General features: G+C 36.3%; 1 protein-coding gene across 2 annotated transcripts in view; it reads right to left on the reverse strand.

Moving 5' to 3' along the window:
- Positions 1-17,719, reverse strand: part of HIBCH (3-hydroxyisobutyryl-CoA hydrolase) — a 38,462-nt gene that overhangs the window by 7,171 nt on the left and 13,572 nt on the right. For both annotated transcript variants that reach the window (XM_071434482.1, XM_071434483.1), the window contains exons 7-12: positions 12,691-12,769; positions 8,343-8,488; positions 7,585-7,671; positions 6,367-6,425; positions 5,562-5,643; positions 966-1,085 (exon numbers count right to left, since the gene is read on the reverse strand). In XM_071434482.1, coding sequence (XP_071290583.1) covers positions 966-1,085; positions 5,562-5,643; positions 6,367-6,425; positions 7,585-7,671; positions 8,343-8,488; positions 12,691-12,769 — 573 coding nt within the window. The remainder of the gene's footprint in view (positions 1-965; positions 1,086-5,561; positions 5,644-6,366; positions 6,426-7,584; positions 7,672-8,342; positions 8,489-12,690; positions 12,770-17,719) is intronic.

Raw genomic sequence — 17,719 nt, forward strand, 5'->3', positions numbered from 1 at the left:
TAAAATCAGTCTGACCTGTAGCTGTGCCATTGTCCAAGTTCTCTCTGTGTAACACCTCAGATCTCTTTCTAAAGAGGTTCACATAATGGGGCTAAGGGGTGTAGTATTTGAAATTCTTTTGAGAAAAGCCAGTCTTCAGGAATTGTGATGTATTCTGTAGACTTGGAACACTTTGCAGTGAAATGGAATCCTGTAAACATCCAATTCTTTTTTAAAAAAGGGTAATGTAACACTTAAATCCCTAAGCATGCTTCATTAGTAATGGAGCCACAATCTTAGTTTTAGTCAGGCATTAGAACATCAGGATTAGACAGATTTTCACTTCTTAAGTATTTACTTTGACTATCACAAATAATTTAATTGGACACATAAAAACCTTATTTTAAAATGTGCCAAAACTAATATAATAAGGATGCCATGGCAAACCCCATAAGGCATTTGTTCAGGTAATTCAGTTAGCAGCTCTGTTCCACTGCAAGGATCACTTTCTCATATGCTATCCAAGTACTTAGCACTTAGTACAAATAGCACTAAAATCTCTTGCTGTGATAAATTTTTCATAGATGACACTTTTGAAAGGCAGTGATAAACAACTATTTGCATCCTGCTGCTGGGAACTGAGGCACTGAGGGCTAAGTAATTTGAATAGAAAACCTGTTCAAGAACACCAGTTTTAAAATTACAATCCAAATATGAAACTATCTACATATTAATGTTTTCATATTTTTTAATTGAAGTCTTCTACATTCCCATCTGACCATCACTGATGCAGTGTCTTTTGCATTCCATATAGTAACATGAAACGTGGAAAAAGTGACAGCCTCACCCACACACCTTGATGATATTGAAAATTAAAACGTATAAATGATAAACTCTTGATGAAATCTCCATGAAATTTTTAGTCTCTGATAAACCTTCCCCCCTCCTGTGGCTGGAAAGGGACAAGGGGCTCAGCTGTTGCTCACCATGCACGCTTGGCTCAGTCTGTATTCCATCCGGAGCACCTCCTGTAAGCTCATGGAAGCTCCTTCTCTGAGCTGTCTGAGAGTCAGCTTCAAAGACGTGGGTGACATCTTATTAATAGTCTGGGGAAGACAGCAACATTATTTTGATTTTCTTCAATTTGGACACTTTTGCAAGTCTGTCTTTTGTGTATTTTAAACTTTGTGAAGTAAATGATGGCTCTCTTCCCCCTGAGCTCCCTCTGTGACACCTATTCCTCCTGCTCCCTCCCACCAAGCTGTCACCTTAAATGAACTTTCCTGCATGAGCTTTGATCAGCAAGATCTCTAGGATGTGTGCCATCACTTGTGGAAAACCTAGAACTCCTAAGGTCCCATCATTTGAGATAAAATTACTACTAGCCAGAGAAATTACTGTAGTTTGAAAGACATTTTCAAGGAGAATCTTTTGGTAAGTGAAGGCAAGTGTTACAAGCAATTATACTTTGGTTTTGAATATCATATATATATATTTAGTGTGAATTACTCCTAGATTTACTAGGTGTAGGTGATATTAGTATTGCTTAGCATGTAAGTTTTATTTGGTACAACAGAGTAGTAAGGTATAATAGAGAGATTGGCAACAAACTTCAAGTCATTGCTTCACCATCACTGGCAAAGACCAAACGATATGCAAGGAAGAAATCTGTGGAAGAAAATGTTAGAATAAACCAAACATATTTATCCAGGCTTCTTGTATAGGATTAACAGATACTGAAGTAGTTTAGCCCTAAATTACTTTGCTGATAGGAAGCTTGGAGGTCTTGCCTTCTTTTGACAGAAGCACAGGCTATAAATATTGTGCCACAGACAGGATTCTTGTAAAGCACACAAACAAATGCTGTAAATCTGGCTCTCAGGAGTATCCTTTGGTGAACTGTGTGCCAGTAAACAGTAGGGGAAAGTGGGGAGAAAGATAAAAATCCTAGTTAAGAAAAAAGAACTGAGCTTTGAAGCTTCATGGGGTTGTGGGGAAAAGGAGCTAAATCTTATTGTTGCTTATCACTGTTTTCTTACTCTAAACACAACCCTCCCTTCACTATAAACCCAAATAAAAGATATGTATCATTCATGGTACAACAGACACTTCCTGATAATTAGGACATTTTCATCACTATTAAAAAGCAGCAGATGGTATGATTTGCCTCTTTACATTATTTTCATTGCAGACATTAGGGTCCTTACCACAGCCTGAAATGGCAGGTTTCCAGTCATCAGCAACAACATTTTTTTTCTAGCTCCCAATTACTCTTCATCCCTCCAGACACCAGCTGATACAGCAGTGACCCATTTTGCCTAGTTAAGCTGGAAAACATGTGATTGCTACACAAGCAGGAGTGTGTGGAATTGTGCCTTCAAAGCACTGGCTCTGTCGTTCTGTAACTTGCATGTGATCACTGTGCTTGAGAGAGAGAGGCTGGCAAAGAATGAGCCAACATTGGCTCCAAGTGCCAACAGTTCCGCAGTTCTGGTCAAGCTCTCCAACAATGAGCTGCCTTTCAGAAGATTAAGAAATCTGCTGTACCTCCACCTACATCACTCTGTAAGTCCCAGATGGGTGGCAGCTCTTAACTGGACCCCTTTTTTCCTGTATGATGCTCTTGCTGGCCTCATCTTTCAGCTGGACCTTTCCTCCTTTGAGTTTCACATTCTGTCATTTAGATTAGGAAGTCTTTGCTCAGACCAGGTTAAATGCTATGCATAGTACAGCCAGATGGCTCCAGGGGTGAAATGGTCATGGCAAGTTCTGGTCAAAGCAAGCACTGGAATGGGGAAGATCTGCAAACAGCACTTAAGGCAGCTGCTAGATGCACTACACTGGTTATCTTGGCATATCAATGAGGCTGAAGGTGGAGGAGGTACTGACATAAATCAAGCTGGAGGAAGAGGAACACGGCAGGAAAATGGGTAGGTGTAATTGCAGAAAAATGAGTCACCAGTGTAGCTATAAATACATTCTCTGTACAAAGAGGAGGGGATTGGTGCTAGGGAACAAGCCTGGAAAAGAGACAGGATAGGCTGGAGTGGGGAGTACTAAAATGCAAAGAAGTCTTCATAGAAGTACTTGACATGTATTCCATTATCTTTCAAACCATCATGATTCTGACACAATGATTCCAAAAGCTCTAAGCTGAATTTGCAGTAGACTGAACACCAATAAAATACTAACAGAAGGTGACTGAATTAAGTGGCACTGACACAGCAGATTCCCTTACAAGCATAAAAGTAGGAATAGTGACTTTCTTTCACTTAAAAACCCCAAAGCCTCCCAGAGGTCCAGTGCATGACTCCCCTTGCAATAGATGAAGACCTCCATCATTTACTTATGTGAAAACCAAGTCAAGTATCTGGTGCTTTTCAGGTTAAGACCTTGCATTTACTTCACCCCACTAGAAATGGCACACCTGCCCCTCAGATTAAAGCTTTTTGGTTCATGTAAATACTGAAAACAAAGTAGCACTACAAAGTTAAAGGTTTGAAAACTACTGAGTTCAAAGTGTAAGTTCCCTAGCTTTCTACCTGTTTGTAGCTGGGTTCAAAGTGTGGTGTAAATCATGAAGTCGTTCTCAAGTAGAATTTTAACAACTTTATATTCTTCACACGATATTTCAGTATCAGCTATGTGACAGCCTGCCAAGCAGGCATGTTTTGAAAGTAAAAAGCAGGAGTATTGTAGGTCAATGAGAACAGGCTACATGGGATAGCATGGCTCACCAGCATACTTGGATTATTGTGGAACTAGGAGTTCCATTTTATTAACCTTGCTGATCCGAGGTACAAGGTGGATGTACCAAGGGGTACCTCCAAATTAGGATATTTGTATTAAAATTTCAGTTAGGGCTTATTCCGTAAGCTTGCTTATACATATAATAAATACAGGAACAAACAAGGAGAATAAGCATAGACATTGCTGTTACTAAATCAGCTGCTATGATATTTATCAGGTGGATTTGCTGTTGTTCCTGTACCTGGACACTAAAGTGAAACCTCAGTTTCTCAACCTTGCCCAATCCTACTGCTTAGCACAGCATGTCTGCTGTCAGAAATTCCTCTGAAATTTAAGTATTTGTTCACACTAAAGTCTTGCATCTGCTAGAAAATGTGGGATTTGTTTCATGGGGTTTTTCCCATGAATTTCTGCATGGACTGAAGCAAGTAATACCAACAGAGTCTTATCTCTTGAACAGAACAGACAATTGTTCTGAAACTCTGGTCAACTCCAAGGACATTCATTTATGAATCACATGAAAGAAAAAAGTTGTTATAAAGTCCTATTAAAGACATAAGAGAGCTGAAGAAGCAACAAAATAGCCCTTTTTTGTTGTTGTTGTTCGGGAATTTAAAAAATCAGTTACACAAAATCATAACTTTGAAGTAGATGACCTAATTTAGTCATCACTAGATAACTTAGTTCTGAATTAAAACTCTTAAACAAATGTGCTATCATAATAAGGAAAAAGAACAAATAATTCTTTGTTATTTTCAACATCCACTGAACCTAATCAATATAATATGAACAGATAACATTTTTATTCTGGCACCAACTCATTTGACTGCTTTATCTGATGAAATTTGGACTAGGAGAAAAAATCAGCTTTCCCTTGTATTCAATTTTGCTATTATAAGACATATGCTAAACTTCTTGCAGTGTACTACATGTACTGGTTGGCACAAAAATAGTCTTAGAACTTCCTTTCTCACAAACTGTTTGATAGTTGCAGTGACAATGTGTTACATCTTGAATTCTTTTTTTTTTTAAAGTGACAGGGTGCCTAATGTGAATACTACCTTATAAAATTCCTTCTGCTTCATATCAAAGTCAGAGATGATGGATGTTTTATTTTACTATGAAAGGAGGATTTCTTCTGTGAGCTGTACTAAAGTTAAAACGACCCTTTTGCTGGAGGAATACTTCAGTTCTATCCAGTTGGAATATTTCACTAGCTCCATACAAAACTTTTACAAGGCACCTGAACAAAGATACTTCAAAGGAAAAAAAGAAAATACACACATTATTCATAAATGAATGTAAGTTGCTTCTTGCTTTTGAGGCTGAACTATGAATAATATTTGTAGCATTGCTGCATGTTTTTTGAGTAGTGACTACATCCAACACTCAGAAATGCATTAGAAAGATCAAAAAATACTTTGTGATTATAAATTTTTTTGCTGCTTACCCAAATGAGGTATCTGGAATGGAAAAAAACCAACAACACTGTTCCAGCACTGTTTTATTCCAAGCCTTGGCAACATAATGAGAAGCTATAAAGGGAACACTTGTTCCCAACAACCCCCTGACCATGAGGAGGGGAAAAGAAAGGGGAGTTTGGTTTTTTTTACTAAATTACAATTCTATGCACCATATGATGGTGCTCACATTTTGTGATTTTAGAGGAATACCCTTGTCTGAGTAGAACTACTGAGAATCCCTCAGGACTGTGTGTGAGAACCTGAGGCTCTCAGTCCAAAGCCCTATAGGGTAACTAAAGTCTGCCCTATGATAAGAAACCATAAAACCAGACTTAAAATTTCTAATAAAAATGACATAGAAGACTTTACCTCTAGCTGCTTCATGGCAAAAGGAGAACCATCTTGCTTTAATTTTTTAACAATTTCTTCCATACTATTTGCTGAAAAAAGACTAGAAGAAAAAAAATCAGTTAACAAGCTGCTTCAGTCTCTGTTTTACCTTTGAAGGGATGTTAGAGCATAACCAGCTGATATGGCTTTTCTTAGCAATGTCTTCCATGCTGTTCACTTTCAAGTAATTCAGGCATCTCCTTTTCCTTTACAAATCTCTAGTGTTTCAATAAACCTTACTAAGAAACTATGGTATTTATTTATAAACTTCAATTACTACCATCAGTCTTAGCTGTATTTTTATAACATAGTAAATCTTTAGCTATCAGCTCTATTCTGCTGGTTTGCTGTCAGCATCTTTTATCTCTAAATGTAATTACTGCCATCCTTCATGCAGAGATTTAGCTCTTTCTTATCACTCTCATTTATTTCTCCTTTCCTTAAGTTCCAAGCTATCATTGGCCTTTACCCAATGAGTACTGTAAATGTGTTAGGTTACATTTCCTGTGCAATGGAACAGTTACTCTCACAAATTCCCATCCAATATCTACAGAAAATGTTCATTTTAATGTGCCATAGGCTATGAATCAGGTTACTTTGCCCAAGTATTTAATGTACTGATGGGTGAAATGTTTAATTAGCTTCAGATAAAGCTCCCTAAAGACAAAATGATATTTAAACTTGGAGGTAATTTCTCTCACCTTATCTGTGAAATAATGTAACTAGATTTAACTTCATGTTCTCTACACACAAGAATGAAAAAATTTCAAAAATTACTGAATACCTGTTAATCTTCTCCATATGTTCATCAAGTGAAAACTCCTTTTCTTGATCAATTGTGCACTATTTAAAAAGCAAATACATATTTTACTTGGTTATTTTAGACTGAAAAGTGTATCAGTACAAAAAATTTCAGTGACTTGTGTTCCAGAAATATTTTATCATAAATGAACACCTGATGTTCTTAAGACAGTGCAATTTTTAATGAATTAAAATCCTGCAGTGTGTATATATGAACTTGGCACTATCCTGTGAATGTTAAATATGTTGCCTCATACTGCAGTGCTTTGTCTGAGCTACTGTGAATGCATATTTTTCTGGGTGGTTATCTTGTACACAAGTAATTCTGATTATTCCATCAAAACACTTCTGTGCAATACACTAAATTCAGTGCACATAAATCTACTCAAGAATCAGAGATTGTTTTTAAAAACAACCTTTCATTTTCTTTAAAAATATACAGACCTATGTTTAGGCTTTTTTAATGGCCAAGGGAAAATGCATTTCTCTTCCTTCTCTTTTCTACATCATTTAACAAAATTTTATTTAGACATACAAAGGGTGTGATAGATCCATTGGCCTTCTGTGGGAAGGCTGTCAAATGTTTCACATCTTCTGGCATTAAGGGGTTTGGGACACAAGCAGATGTTTCAGGAACAGCAGCTGAAGCTGAAAAGGTTCCCTGGCATTTCAGTTCTGATAACTAAAAATACAGTTTCCTCTTCCATTCAGTGTACTCTTGTAAAGCAGGATACTGCAACATATAATCACTCCCATTTCACAGCATTCTGTTTAGTCAAAATAATCAGTACTATGATGTAAATTAGCTTATCCCATTTATTTTTCCAATTAATCTTATTTATGAACTTAGTAATTACAAAACAGAAATAACAAGAGTAGACACAGTTCATTTTAAAGCTGAACAACAGCAGAGTAATTGACTGAGTAACACTGAATACTGGTTTGACTCTAGAGGTTTCTTTTGAAAGAGAACTGCAATGCACATCAAAAGAGTTAAAATAGCCACTGATTGTGAAGGCAAAACCTTTTATTTTCATGCCCATTGTTACATGGGGCTAACACAAGTATTATGGAATGAGTGCAATGAGTTTGGAAACTCATTATTTTCAAACACAGAAAAAGATAACCAGTAGCATGGATAAAAAAAATAATGTCTACATATATTTAACAATTTTGCTTGATTTCAGTAATTTCAGATTACCTTCATGTGGTAAGAGTTCAATAAATCTGCAATTTTTTCTTTTGAAGGAGATTTCAGTGCTATCAGGTCTTTCTCCAAGGCAGGTAGCTGTTAAAAATAAGGTTTAATTACAAGTAAGTAAAACCACACTGCTTGGGTCATTACTATGGTAATAGTAGGATATACATGTATAAACACTCCCTCATCCCCCCTAACTTTCTGACAGACCTTAAAGAAGGACAAAGCAAACAACACAAGGAGACAGAGTTCATGTGTCAGTGTGGAACCACCCCAATTTAATTATGTCTGCAGTGACCAGCAAAAAGCTGCTTCCCAAGCAGCCCCCCCACAAAAGCAGTGCTACAGCTGCAGCAGGTAAAGCCAGGCTGCACCAGCCTGAGAGGAAAGAACATTTTAATGGAGTGTTACCTTCACTGCAAACTTTGCAATTGTATAAACCTCTAGTTTCATACACTGTTGTATAAACTGCACCATTTTTTAAGCAGCTTTATTCTGCTGAGTAGATCATGCCCTTCCAAGAGTGGAATTGTAAAAACAGCACCATTTGCTCCTTCCTTCAAGCAAAGCTGTCACCAGCTGGCAAGTGTCAGAAGGACAGCTTGAGAGAGCCTCACCATGCCTGTTTGCAGGGCACAGGCAGCTAATGGGAGTGCACCTCTGCAGACAGGGTTGTTGGTACCAGGGTCTGGGGTGCTAAAACCCCAAAGCTCTCAGTGTGGCTGTGGGCTGTGCCCTGGCCAGCACTGCTGGCACATTACCTTTTCAGATTCTACAAAATGTGTAGCAATGCCAGCCTTTAGCACATCTCTTCCTTTCAGCCTGCAGCCTGTCAGTGCAAGGTAATAGCCAATCTTTCCTGAGAGCCTTGGCAAGAAATATCCTCCACCTACATCAGGGAAAAGGCCTGCAATAAACAACACAAAACAAAAGTGAAGGGAGATCTTGCACTGATCATCACTAGCAGCAATTTTTTCTTGTCTTGTTTTCATCTTCCTGAAATAGGCACAGCATCCTTGCCCAAATTTCTCCTTGACTTGGCTTGACATTTCTGGCATCAAAACCCTTCCTTAAAGCAAACTCTTGAACACTTTCCAAACTTCATCTTTTCCACTGGCACATACTTCACAAACATATACCAAAGAAGAATATTTATTCTATTTGCCAACAACTTGAGACAATTTTAGGTGCTTTAAAAATCAAGTGTGTTCTCAGCAAGGAAATAGAAGTGACCCAAAGAATTGTGAAATAATTTGTGCAAGCTCAAACTGAACGCTGCTTTTTCAATGAAATCTTTTATTATGATCAAAATATTAAACACTGAAGTGCCTCTTGCACAGCTTAGTTTGAACAAATTTTGGGGCTAAGAATTCAATAATAGATCAAAAATATTGATAGAGTCTTCCTGAAGGTGGAGGCACAAGATGCTGACTTACTACTTGGCTCTTTGACAGGATTGTGACTAAGCTAAAATTAAAAAATAATATTAAACTCTCCAGTTTAGTAACTTTCTTATATACTTTTTTAAATCTATAGATTAGGGTAATTTTTTTAAGAATTTAAAGCTGTGACTAGAATTTAAATACTTTTAAAAGTTGTATCGGAAAGTATCTACCGTCTGTTAAATAAATTGCTCACCAAAAATAAATTTAGACATATTTTAAAATGTACTTAAACTTGAAAAAACTTTAGTTTAGCTATGGATTTCACTATTGAGATTGATTTCAGTATTTACTTTTGGTTTCCAAAATCTGAATGTATAGAAGCAGGGTCCAGTTACTACCTTGAAATCATGCCAATGAAACTGACTTGAAATCATTCATGAAACTGAAGTCTTCTGAAGAAATTAAAGGTGTGGTGGATTTTTTTTCTTTCACTTTTAGAGAATGAATCAAATGAATCATGAAAACACATAAAACAGAATAGAAATGAGCAATAAGAAACTTGTAAGGCAGTTGCCAAAAAAGAGATATTAACTGGGAAAATTCAGATGTAGCTAAGGAATTTAAGTGGGGGTCTCATAGAAGATAGTAATTTTTCACTCACATGTAATTGCTTTTGTTCACAACAGTCAATATATGTATTACAGAAAGACCCTATTCCAAGTATTTTGAGACATACAAAATTAGTGGTCCCTGAATAGTTCTCCCTCTTGGATGCAACAAGGGGAGGTTTCTTTCAGACAGCTGTCCTTCAGTGTTTCCTTGGTAATAATCTGAATGTCTAACCCATAGCAGCTTTTTTCCTCTGGTTCCCTCCTGGTCTTCTTTTTGTTCTGCTGCTTCTACTACATCAAAAGGTTGGGTTTAGGAGTCACTTCCTATCAGTTACAGCTGTACTATTCTATTCCCACTGATGTGTGTGCTGTCATTAATTGATTTATCCCTCATCTCCCAGGCTACTGAGACATACAACTCTTCTGAAATGCTGAATGCCTTGCTGATACCCTTTAAAAGCCCTAAGCTGTATTAACTCCAATTCATCACTTACCTTTTTTTTTTATCTGTACTCATATTCTCAAACAGTCTATTCTACATTTTACCTTCTCAGCTTGAGCTATCACAACAGTGATGCCAAGACTTCTATTTAGTTTTCTTTCTATTCATCTGTCTCCCCTTGGATATCCTTCTACTGCAATAAAAAAAAACCCAACCCAACCTCATTTAAAAGTAAAACCTATCTTAAAAATGCCCTCCAAAGCAAAAAGGCAATTACATTATTCTCTCCATCCACCAGAACAACAACAGCAACAATATTTTTTTCTTTTTGCTATACTTAAAATAATACTGATGGTGGACTACTGCTCCCCCCACTCTCCAGCACATTTCCAGAGGAAAAACATATTTCTATTGGGATCCATAGTGTCCTTCCACTTGGCCATACACAGGAAATCAGTTCTAAATAACCTGTGAAGTTGATTAGCTTAAGTAGCTTTAGAGGCAAATAAACCTAAATTGAATGAAGGTTTCTTTAATTAAGGAATTTACAAACAGGATTATTGAAGGTCTACCTAATCCACTTTAAACTTACTTGGTTGCATAGTCTGCTAGAGCTTCTACTGTATCCTTTTCAATGTTCCTGTCTTCCTTTTTCTCTTATAATTTTACTCCTGTTGTCTATGTTCTACATATTGCTCTTCTCTCAGTAACACTTTGCATTTTTCTCTTTGCTGCTGAGGTTCTCTTAATGTATTCCCTACCTGATTTTTTGGTTTTTTGTTAGCATTTAGCAATCATTTCTCAATTAGTGAAGTTAGAGAAGAGCTGCTGGGCTGCCCAGGCCATGAGCCTGTGCCTGTACTGCTGACTTGCAGTCTGCTCTCACACAGATGCAACATGCTCTGCTGTAGTCCCAAAGGTGCAATCCTGCATTTGCCAGGCAGAAGAAAAGCAGTCCTGCTACACTCTTATCTTGTCTGGCAGAGAGGGCTGGGAATTCATTACTATTGACTTCTAGAAAGCTAAAAACTTAGCAGGGATATGCAATGAAGTATCCATTGTAAGTGTAACCTCACCCCAAAGCCCATACCTTATACTTCCTTTGTTCTCCCTACCAGTGGTTTTTCCATACCTTCCTCCTCCTGTGCTGCTTTCCAGTGCTTTATCTTATCTATGGGAAATTCCTACAGTCTAGAACAGCCTTTTCTTTCTATTTGCTCAGTGGCATATTTATCTATATCCTTTTATTTATGGTGCTGTACAAATGCAGAATAATTGTGTGAAAACAGAGCAGCTGAATGAATGCTTTGTTTTCATTTCACAGCAAAGGTGTCATGCCTACTGAAATAAGTGAGCACATGAAAAAAACTATTAATACAGTATCTACAGAGCTACACATTTTAAACACACCCCACAGAGATCAAAACAGCTAAGCCTTTAAATCCAAACAGATTTCAGTGGTTTTACTTCTAAGTGATCCTAAAAGGGGTTTAATTACTTTCTTTCCCAAGCAAGTTCTAAGCTTTTCCTTCACGTCTTCACAGCCTATTTTTGTTTAAATAAGTCCTTGTCAACACAATAAATCTGTGTAAAGTACATAGTTCTTGTTAATATAAAACTACTCATATCTTTCCCTTTGAAGAAGAAAGTGAAGGTGCTTTTATTATCAGAATAATTTCATACACCAATGAACCTCCGTTTAGTTTAAAAAACTACAAATTGTTAACTTCAAATGGTTTTCATATACAGCAACTGATTATTAACTTCAGAGCTTAGAAAACTCATTTTGTATTAAAGCTTAAGTTTGGTTTACTAAGCTTTTCTTCAGCAATGAAACAATACTTGGAGGGCTGAAGTAGTTTTTGGTTTTTACACCCCAACTTTACTTGTTCAGAAAAATTACATTATATTTATCAGCTAGCAGGAATTGCTCTAATATTTCTCTCAGGAATTAAAATGGTAACAAGCTTGCCTGTATTTGTGTGGTTTATTATGCTTTATTGTGCTTGACAGTTGCATCAGGAGAGTTTCCTCTAATCTGATTCATTTTTCTTGAGCCATACCTGTGTCTTTATGTAGTTCTGGGATACATTTCTTTTTTGAAAGAAATTTTGTCAGAATTGACAAAGAAACTGTAGGATCAAACATTAGAAAACATAAGGTACATGCTGCTTTTTAAAACAAAAAAAAGGTGACACTGAAGCCACTGTGATCTTGCCTAGGCACAATCTGTGCACAGTTGTGATGGGTCTACATTAATAATCTACAAGAAAAGCTGGAATTCCAAAATCTGTCTCTATAAAATTGCAGAGCAGCTTGTGGTACACCCAGTTTGACTGGCACCAATTTCCCAAGGTAAAGCTGGTGTACCTGCTCTGGGAGCTTCAGACTTATCTGCCCCCATCTGTAGCAAGACTTTTTTTAAGAAATAGTTTTTTCCTGACATCCTTTGTGTCAGTCTATACAGTTAAGAGGCTCAATGATCAACTCCCAGAACAGAGAAGTTTCTGGTAATTTAACAGAAAATACTTTCCATATATGGTAATCTCCAGTTCGCTTTTAAAATTATTTCCCTATCACCAAAGCATTCAGTCAAAGACATTTCACCCTGATTACACAAACAGTGAAGCTCTAACAATGTTAACAAGTGATAATTTCTGAAAACACTTACCTATTGCTGTTTCTGGCATGGCAAAAACAGTCTTTTCTGTAGCAACTCGAAAATGTCCATGGACTGAGACACCAACTCCCTACACAGGCAAAGGACACCGTTATAAAATTACTGGTAAAAATAATCATAACCACAATTGTGGTAATGCTTAATCATAAAAATAATAATTCTATGTAGAATACCTCTTGCTTTGTTTTGTAATTTAAATAATACTAGATTTACCATGTGCAGCTCAACAAAATATTGAAAGAGCTTTTATGGTTCAAACACTAATAAAGCATCATATTATCTTCATCATTTGGCTGAAATAGCTTTTTCTATGCTTTGAAAGATGGGTGAGTCATACAGAGAATAACTTCAAAAAGCCATGAGTGACTCTGTTCTCTCCACTGGACTACTAAGGGAGTTGACATCCTTTTGCTAATGTTACTCCATCTATAATTTTTGCACCTACTTCAAATCACCACCAAAAAAAAACCCCAATACTTTTGAAAAACACATAAATTTCACAAAGTTGTTGTCCTAATACTTTCAAAATAATTAATAATTAACTATTCTTCTAATGTGATAATTACCTACATTATAAACACAGAAGTATTTCAAGCAGAAAAAGCCTTCGGCATTATTGATTCAAATTCAAAATACGTGGTTAGAAACTAAATTTTTTTATCCTGGGCAGTTGTGTTCACCAAGTCAGTAATAGTATTCACATTTCTAAGTATCTAGCACAATTCTCTAGCAGCCTGTCATAATGAAACCCATCCCTCAAAAGCAGAAGAGTTTCTGGTGTTGTCTATGCCATATTTTTGGATTTAGGTAGTAAGCAGCAACAAGTTCCAGTTTAAAAAAAACTAATTTTGCACAAAATAAATTTAATTTAGATAAATCTTCAAGAGGCAGACTGATAAATAAAACAAAAATATTCAATGTAATCCAAGAATACTTAGATTATAGGGTACAACCACAACATTGTCAATAGAAATGTGTGTTTGATCCTATCTGGAGACAAGACCCTCTGCTGAATAATTCACAAGTCATTATTTCACACAAATATTCTCTCTTTCATCTTTTCCACCATTTCAGTTTACTTCCCTTCCTCACTGTTAATTTTCCTTTTACTCAGACCTTCCAGCCATCCATGTTTCTTATTAAAACTAAAATATCTTAAAAATCGTTGGCCAAAATAAGCCAGTGTCTGACGAGGATATAATAGATTTTAAATAACATTTTAAATTGTTCAAACACTAGAAAAAGGGCACTTTACACAACTAAGGCTATTAGTCATCACAAGTATCTTCCCAGTATTTCATACTTCCCACCAAAAACAGTGAGATTAACTGGATGATACTCCCTTGGACAAGCAATATATATTTAACAGGTTTTTAAGGTGAGATTAGAACTTCTTTTTCTTTTGCTTATTTACAGAGATCTTCAGTTGGGTTTTACATCAAAATTTTTTAAAAGCTCTCTCAATTTAATATCAAGTAAATTTCCTCTCACCCTTCCCTGGCCTGTCTTACAATTCTGCTCAAGAAGAAATTAATCTATTCCATTAGGGTGATACACAACTAAAATCTGAAAATATTTTCAAGTTTCCTCTGTGTAATGACTATCTGCCGCTCTCAGGTTTTAATATAGATATATGAAGTTTTTAACATTCCAGTTTAATTTCCTGAGAAATGCACCCATAGAGTGAGCGGTTGCCAAACTCAATTTCATATTCAGGAACTAAGCCAAATGTATTCACACGAAGCACTGCTGTTCCAGGGAGGCAAATGGGATTTGAGCAAACATCTGAATCCTATTTGCACAGGGTAAAACCCTGTGTCTCACCCCTCATCTGTCCTTTAGCCCTTTCTCTGAGCACTGAGCAGATCTCATCTGTGCAGCAGCAAGAGCAATGGGCCTGTGTTTAGTTGTCCTGAAAATGCAAAGCTGTGTGTAGAGCTGCCTTCACTCCTAAAACAGCTCCAGAACTCTTTCATGAAATGGAAAAGTGACTTCATCACTTCCAACTTCTTTAATGTCATAATAGCATATTTTCACTGCATTAAGTAAAGCCTGCTGTTATTTTTATGCATGTTCAGCAATAACTCTGCCTTTTTTCTAAAGCTAATGAAATAGCAATCATGCCCATTTTTGTCTTTCTAATGCTTAAATTAGTATTTTCTTATCCCATATCTAAAAATACAAATACCATCTATCTCAAAGCCTTTTTTCTGGCTTGTTTTCTTGACAATCAGAATTTTGTTTAAGGATTCAAGTTTTTGGCATGAGTATTAAGTACCAAAGATTTGAGTGTGAATTCCATGAAGGGAGCTTCTCTTCCAAGCTTGTTCTTTTTTTAGAGTGATAAAAATAAATGGCGGGTTCTAATAATAGAAAGTTGAAAGATGTAATTTTCTTTTGAAAGAAGTAATTAAATCAGATTTCACTTTCTCAAGTGCTTTAGCCATAATTGGATTTGTTTCTAGATAGCCTCCAAGTTTTGTACAGCCTTATTTCTGATGTATATTTAAGAGACTAAAACTATATTTTCTTTTTATTCATTTTAAAGAAAGAGGTGCAAATATGTTCTTGCTTCTTTGAAGATTGTTTCTAAATAATCCAGTACTGAGATAAGATTTTGAAAGAAAAATTAGTTAATGATGCAAATCCCAGTAATTTCTTTACTGGTGTTCATGTTTTTTGTTTATTTGTAACTTCCCAAGTGGTTAGCATACCACTGCATGTTTAACCTTCTAGATCTAACACAAAGGACAAATACTCATTAGTTTAATACATCCTGTGTAAAGAACAAACCAGTCAGAAGTCTAAATGCATTCCTCTTTCATTTCTGGATTTTCTAATTTTATTTTGTTTTCATTTAGTTGAACTCTTACATAGCTGGAGTTCCCCCTAGGAAGACCCTTCACACCATTAAAAAATCTTTTGTGCTCACTTCACCAGGTACTTCCAAGCATTTACACATACAAGTCTTAAAACTATAATATCTTTATTAAAATACATTTTATTCTGCACTGCCAGGGTTCTACTTTTCATGATCTTATGTACTAAAGCTGATTTCTTCCTTCAGACTTCTCCAGGGTAATACACTCCCGTGGTCAATCAGGCTTTTACTGCTGGAATCTCTTTTTTCCACTGACAGCTCAATTTTGTAAAGGGTACTTAGAGAATGAGACTAGGAGTTAAGGAGAATAAAGAAATTAACAAGCAACCAATTTAAACAACTGGGCTGGTTTTGGCTGAGATAGAGTTGGTTTTCTTCACAGTAGCTTCTTCATGGCATGGGGCTGTGTTAGTCTCTGCATACCTCAGGGAGGCACATCATTTTACAGGCAGTTCAGTTTGAGTTCATCAACAGACTTATAAAAAAGAATGGGGAGTATCTGAATTCTATTTCCCATACAAGACTGCCCATTCAATGCTGTATTTCAAAAGTCATTATGTGACTTTGTATAGAAACTTCATCACTGATTTCCTTTTTTTTTTCTCATGATGGATACAGAACCTTATTTCAAGTATTTTTCTAATGAAAAACAATGTGACCAGCAGATGCAGACATGAAATACTACTACTACTACTAACTACTGTGACTCTTTTGTGGCCCAAAGGCTGTATTATCTTAAATTGAGAACGACCCACCTTTAGTAAATCAGAGAATTTAGAGAAGTTACTCAGAAATTGAGGGCCACCACAACAGAGAACTACACAGAGGGAAATAAATTCTCCCTTCCTGCTCACATATAGAAAAGCAGACCTGTGTCACAGCAAAACCACTCATTACACTTGGCTATTTACTAAATAATCTACTCACACCGTAAAGGAATCACTGCCTAGGAATGCTTAGGCAACACAATAAAAGAAACATAAACAGAAAAGGTCTTGAGGGATGTTACTTGTGTCACTTTCAGCAGGCTGGAAAATAATTTTCAGCTGTTTGAGTAAGCAGTGTTATGATAACACCAATATTGACTGCAGTGAAAGTCCTTTTGTAACAGCTCCCATCAAGTGACTACACTTCCTACATTTTTAACTGCATGAGAATAGCTTCTGGCAGAGCTAGAACAAAAAAGAAATGTAGTAATCAACTAAACAGAACACAACAAAGGGCAAATATGTCTGCATACAAATGTGCAAAAATGGCCAGCAAAAATGTTTTCAAAGGCAAAGTGAGCGAGTGGAATTGATTCAGGAGGCAGCAGGAGCTTATAGCTATGGTGATCAAAAATCATGGATGTAAGAGCATTACGCCCTGCATCCAGACACAATGAATCTTAAACTGAACCAAAATTAATCTTTGTTTATCACTAATGTTATGGCCCACTCCAAAGAGTATAATCCATTTTCATCTGTAGCTACTACCAGACAAGATGACGTGGTGAGCCAGAGCAATGCAGTGTGACAGATCAATCTGGACACAGAATATCACCTGCTTTGGCTGCTGACATATAAATCAACTCTATACAAGTGTTTTAAAAGTATCATTAAAAACAGTGGGTTTTGTGAATGTTTCAATAATTTAGTGTGGTATTTTCAAACATAAAATATTGACGTTAAATAATTTAAATATAAAAGATTTATTTCCATATACTGATTATGTATTAGAGAGTCTCAGTCCAAATTGCTACAAGAGACATAGAAGCACAACAAGGTGACTGGAGAGAGATCATCTCTAGTAGTATTTGATGTCTCAGAGTTGTTCTTCTGACCCCTAAGTATTTAAATAAATTGATTCAACTACATGAATAGTGATCATTTAGGTCAGGTTCTTCTCACAAGGAAACTTGGGGAAAAAGACACATAGGCCATTCTATGCAGCATTGCTGCTACAGTGAGTGTCCTTTATCAACCAGATTTAGATTGACTTTTTAAAAGCCCTAGTTTTCAGTCACCACAAACAATTTTTCCTAGGGTAGCTGTCAAAATCTGCACAATTTTTTACAGACCCAAGACCTCTGCTACAACAGGAAGAAAAGAGAAGATGTAAGAAAACCTGGATCTGAAAAGCCTATACCTCTTAATTGGT

Source organism: Agelaius tricolor, unplaced genomic scaffold (assembly GCF_023055355.1).
Source record: "Agelaius tricolor isolate 1412-34295 unplaced genomic scaffold, bAgeTri1.0.p SCAF_10, whole genome shotgun sequence".
NCBI lineage: Eukaryota > Metazoa > Chordata > Aves > Passeriformes > Icteridae > Agelaius > Agelaius tricolor.